The sequence below is a fragment of the Hemitrygon akajei genome, chromosome 10 (assembly GCF_048418815.1).
Source record: "Hemitrygon akajei chromosome 10, sHemAka1.3, whole genome shotgun sequence".
NCBI lineage: Eukaryota > Metazoa > Chordata > Chondrichthyes > Myliobatiformes > Dasyatidae > Hemitrygon > Hemitrygon akajei.
In genome coordinates, this window is record NC_133133.1 from 153,481,808 (window position 1) to 153,487,572 (window position 5,765).

General features: G+C 40.2%; 1 protein-coding gene across 1 annotated transcript; it reads right to left on the minus strand.

The window, feature by feature from the left end:
* Nucleotides 1-503: 503 nt before the first annotated feature.
* LOC140734124 (uncharacterized) lies at nt 504-5,392 on the minus strand. Its single transcript, XM_073057702.1, has 4 exons — nt 5,173-5,392; nt 4,048-4,182; nt 1,768-2,085; nt 504-1,695 (listed from the first exon to the last, which is right to left on the minus strand). The coding sequence occupies exons 1-4, from the start codon at nt 5,390-5,392 to the stop codon at nt 1,385-1,387; spliced, it is 984 nt and encodes a 327-aa protein (XP_072913803.1). The 3' UTR covers nt 504-1,384.
* Between the last annotated feature and the right edge of the window lie 373 nt (nt 5,393-5,765).

The following is a 5,765-nucleotide window of genomic DNA, read 5'->3' on the forward strand; positions in this document are numbered from 1 at the left end:
TATCATACTTTTGACAAAAATGTTATTCTGCAGCACTTTAAAATGGGATAATTGGCAAGTTTAATGTAAGTAATATTAGGTTTTGTTCATACTGAACATGAAACTGGTGTACATGACATTTAAGATAAATCTGATAATCAGCTATCAATCGTATTATTTTCCTTTGATGTCTAAATAATGGCAAGGATATAGTAAATATTTTGCACTTTATTTTCTTTGAAGATGTGTGTGGGTTACATGATGAAATTATGCAGTACATCTTGTGTCATACAGTAAATGTCATCTTACTCAATTTAAATTTCAACCTAAGTCATAATGAAAAATAGCTTAATATTCATTAACACAAAAGATTCAGTAGATGCTGGAAACTGGGAGCAACACACAAAATTCTGGAAGAGTTCAGCAGGTCAGCACCTTCTATGGAAGGGGAATAAATAGTTAATGGTTTGGGTTGAAACCCAACAGGAATATTTATTCAGGCTAATATCTGTTCCAACATATCAGACAAAGAAAGCAAAAATAAATTTCTTAGCTTTTCACCCTTTTTATTTCCTATGGATAAATTATGAAACATTCTAAAGCAATATATCATATGCATTTTATTATTCACTGAAAATATATGTACCTCATATTTCCAAATTATTTGAGATTTTTGTGTCAGAATATGCACATTTTCCCGATGCCACTGCTTTCCATTATTTTAGAGCCAATAACAGTGGAATCAGGATTACAATTCACTTCCACTTTGGATTACAGTGTTATAAATTTAGATAAAAATTCAAAATGGTTCCTTTTAACAAAGTGCTTTTTTTCTCTTACCAGTGTATAAACAGAAGCATTATTGCATCTAATTCAGTTACCAAAACTAATTGGAAATGTTGTTGTTTGGGTAATTAGTTACTGATTTCATTAAAAGAATTAGAAAAGATTGTATAAATAAACCCATTGCTTGCAGAGAAAGCCTTCATATAAATGCACTAATAAATGAGTAATTTTGGATGGGCTGCTATTCCTAGAATTGTCTAATAAAGGTTATGTCATGCATGCGCTAAAACAGAAAATGTGATGTTTTCTTTGAGCTTCCTTTGGAACAGGTATTTTGCATGGCTTTTCTCGCAGGAATTCTGTGTTCATGTAAAGTGCTGACTCTCTGCTGATTGTCTCGACAAAGTGTAACAACACATTTTACGTAGGGGAGAGGTAAAATTATTGGAAACAGCTTCTGAATTTTTGCGTATAACTGGGCAGATGGCAAGGTCAGGGATTCTAATCGGTCCTGTAGAGTTTAATCTTGAATGCCAAATTTTCTATCGACAAGTTTCAGGACGTGGAATTTTAGCACTGAGTCAAAAAATAGAGCATTCTTTGAATATTGTCAGTTCATCTATTTAAATAACCTGTTTCTAATTTCAATTTTATCTTTACCAGCACCACTGGGCTGGGGAGGTCTATAGCATCCTCGCTTTTTCTTGCACCTTGTTGCTACCCCCACAATAGCGCACCCAAAGATCAACGCGATTAAAGATAACAATAATGGAGTCAGTAAAACTTCGAGATCCACTTGCCAAGGTGTCATGGTAGTCGTGACGTCAATCGTCTGGTTCTTGCCATTGCTTCCTATAGTACTACTTGCCTTTCCTAATGAGTGGGTGTTAGGAGTCGATTTTAAATAACTTGATTCTTCATGGGTTGCGCTGTTTGGGAAACGAGAGGGCTGGGAAGTGTTTTCCGATGCAGTATTAGGGAGCAGCTCATCTTTGATTAAGACTAGCGCTTCTGGTAGCTCAGACGATTCGATTCGGCTATTGTTTGTTCCTCTCCCAGTGTCCAGTGAATCAGTGACTGACGCCGGGTTCGATGGCGAAAGAAATGGAGTCCGTGATGATAGTGACCCATTTGGGTACCAGTTGTAAGTGGAAAGAGTTGCTTGTGACGAAAGCGAAGCATACCTGTTGAAAGAACGTTGTTTATCCAGTCCAAGATATCCAGAATTATTCAATCTTGACATGTTGGCGGAGAATCGGAAACCTGGGTCTCTGGTTTTATTTCGACGGTCTCCAAAAACAAGCAAATCTGGATCTTCTCCTGTGAATCAATTGCAGAAAAAAAAGATGAGGCGTAGAAATTAAGTCAACATGTCATCAGCGATCTCTGATATAAGTGATAGATTAAATTAAGGTCATAACCTCATTGATAGGACCTCTGTTCATAATGAAACATTGACTCTGGGTAGAGATTCACAGTTTTAACGAAGGGCCGCAAATTCGAAACGTGGATCGTTTTTTTTCACGAATGCTGCCTGTTAAGTGTTTTCCTTTTATTTTGCATAAGATTTCCGGCATCTGCAGTTCCTGTGGGTTCCATTTACTCGGATATTGCCGACGTACTCGACCGGTTCGTCACTCAAGCCTCAACGGAAGATGCTGTGCTCGCTCTCATCCACCACCAAATGTGATGACAAATCTGTCTACGTGGCGTACAGGAGCGAGATCTATCAGCTGGTTAAGTGGTGTCGCTGCAACAACTTTGCACTCAACATCAGTAAAGCCAAAGAACTAATTGTGGACATCAGAAGGGCTAAGACGAGGGTACAGTACACCTGTCCTCACAGAGGAAACAGAAGTGGTAAGGGTGAGCAACCTCAAGTTCCCGGGTGTTATTTTCTCTGAATATCTAACCTGGACCCAACATATAGATGCCCCTACAAAGACGGCATGACAGCGGTTATATTTTATTAGGAGTTTGACGAGATTTAGTACGGCACCTAAAACACTTGCAAATTTCTACCGATGTACCAAGGAGAGCATTCTAACTGGCTGCAACAGCGCCTGGTATGGAGGCGAGGCGGTGGTTACTGCACAGGATCGAAGTAAGCTGCAGAGAGTCGTAGCTTTGCTTCATCATGGGCACTAGCCTCCGTAGTATCCAGGCCATCTTTAAGGAGTGATGCTTCAAAAAGGCGGCACCTATCATTAAGGGCCATCATCACCCTGGTCATACCTTGTTCTCATTGCTACCATCAGGAAGGAGGCACAGACGCGTGAAGGTACACACTCAACGATTCAGGAACAGCGTCTTCCCCTCTGCCGTTTTATTTCTGAATGGACATTGAACCCATGAACACTACCCCACTACTTTATTTCCATTTTTGCAGTAGTTTTTTATTTTAACCATTTTATGTTATATATATTATACAGTACGTATACACTTACCGTAATTCACGTTATCCCCCGTTGTTACTGCCGCAAAGTCAACAAATGCCACGATATATGCCGGTGATACTAAACCTGACTCAGATTCTGTGTACTAAATACTTAACAGGGGTTTCAGCTCTCTGGGCGTTCCCAAAGGTAGTGAATAGCTCTCATTGTCGCTTTCGTTGGCATGCATTGGAACGGAATTTACAGAACAAACTATGTGCTTAAAATTGCATTGGAGATAATCGAATGCTTTATCTATCTATGGATGAATTGTTGAGAATATTAGGCAGATGCAGCCAACCCACGTAAAATAAGTAAGAGAAGATCTGCAGATGCTGGAAATCCACGCAACACACACAAAATGCTGGAGGAGCTCAGAGGGTCAGGCAGCATCTATGGGAAAGAGTACAGTCGATGTTTCGGACCGAGACTTTTCATCAGGACTGGAGAAAAAAAGATGAGTCAGAGTGAGAAGATGGGGTTTCACCAATCAACTCCCCAGCTCTTTACTTCACTCCTCCACCCCACCCCCCTCCCCAGCGTTTAATCTATCGCCTTGAGTTTCTTCTCTCCCCACTCCACCCCACCTTCTTTCTCTGGCTCTTCATCTTTTTTTCTTCAGTCCTGATGAAGGGTCTCGGCCCAAAATGTCGACTGTACTCCTTTCCATAGATTCTGCCTGGCCTGCTGCGTTCCTCCAGCATTCTGTGTGTGTCACGTAAAATAATTGTTTTTTTTAACAATTGATTTTCAAATTGCATTGAATAAAAATATTGGGTTTTTTTCTATTCATTCACGTTAAAATGAAAAACTAGCAGCTTAAAATAGAAAATAGTGGTGGGTTTACCTCTTGTTATGTTAAATAGTGTAAAATCAATCCTTCTTCTCATTATACAACTTTCCTGACTTGGGCAGTTCAGGTGAAAACAGTTGGAACCGCCTTGATGTTGGGCAAAACTGAAGACGGCTATGTTACACGTGTCTGTAACAAAATGGAAAAACAGGACCAAAATTATTTGAATATTTATCCAATGAATAGAAATAGGTTACGGGGGGGGTGGGGTGGCGGAGGTTGGTGAGATGTGCTAGCGCCTCTGAGACGTTTCCCGACAACTGATTGCGTAAAGGCGAGCACGCCAGCATTCAATTATCGAGCAGCAGATAAGATTTAAAGAGGTTGAGTTAAATTGGAGAGTGTGAATGAATGGAGCACTGTACATGTAGAAGAGCTGGAAGTACATTCGAGCTTAAGGACCCTGTTGAATGGAAGAAAGAAGTAGTACAGTAATTGTTACCAGTTGAATGAGAACACGCAGAGTGGTATCCAAAGTACAGGGGAAAGGTCGTTCGACACCTGGGCTGGGCTGAGATTGCTGGAACACAACGATCATTGTACTGAACGAGAACTGGATTCAGTTTCATGAAATTTAATCCTCAGCCAGAACGTCACCTTTATCGATCAGCAATCTTCCTTATTTTTTTTTGGCCAAAACTGCTCCTTAAATGTATTGCTCGGCCCCGCTTATACTTTTTTTTTAATTTGACAGTCAAGATTTAAGATTGTTTAATGTAATTTCCTGTACACAAGTGTAAAGGAGAACGAAGTAATTGTTTGTCCTTAAACTTTGAATCAAAACTTCTATTGTTTGAAACATTATTTCTCTTGGATAACTGAATTTTTGGCGCAATTAAAATTGTTACGGTTTCACTAATCAAAACTTGATTTTCCCAGTGAACAACCGTGATTCAGATTAACTTACGTCGTTATATTTTGTAACTATCTCATCTTGAGGACCACCCCTTAATGTTTCTACTTCCCGGCTTCAGCTGCAGACGTCCAGTAACCACGCGAATGAATAGTAACGATCATCTAATCGGATTTGGGAGATCAACTAAACACGAGGCATATCATCATATGAAAATCCCGGCGAGCAGAGTGTAAACTCTTCCTCCAGTAGCCTGCCACACTCACCATTCCGGAGGAGGCAACAGGACCTGCTGCACTGTTGAGCAGTCTTCGCGTGGTAGTAATTAACCAAGCGGGCGCCCCTTCTTCTGGAAAGTGGCAGATCTATAAGTAACCCAGGAAAATGGCGCAACCAGCAGTTTCTATAAAACACTGTTGGCGAACATCGAGGAGTGGATCTGTGTAGGACAGGGAAGAACATCAGCAGAATCAACGTGAGAATCATGGCTACTGAGTGCTCAGATCTGAACTGGGAAACTGTCGGCGCTCTTACACAAGGACTTTCTTAAGGTGAGGTGCTACTTCTGCGTCAGAAATGAACATGTTCACCATGGCACTGCTTCAAGATTTTAATTATACAGAAAGTGAGTGGGTGCAGTCGTTAATATTTTTCGAAGAAAATTAATTCATTTTCAGCATTATGACAGATGATTTTACGGTCTGTCAAATGAATCTATTCTCTGCACCCCCCCCCCTTTTTATCCGAACAAACTTGAGATGAAATTTAAAAGTCAAAAGGAGAACACCTCGAGTATAAATCTAATGGAGCTTAGGCGTACTGAAAAACATAATTAGGGATTATCGATCTAATTATCGAT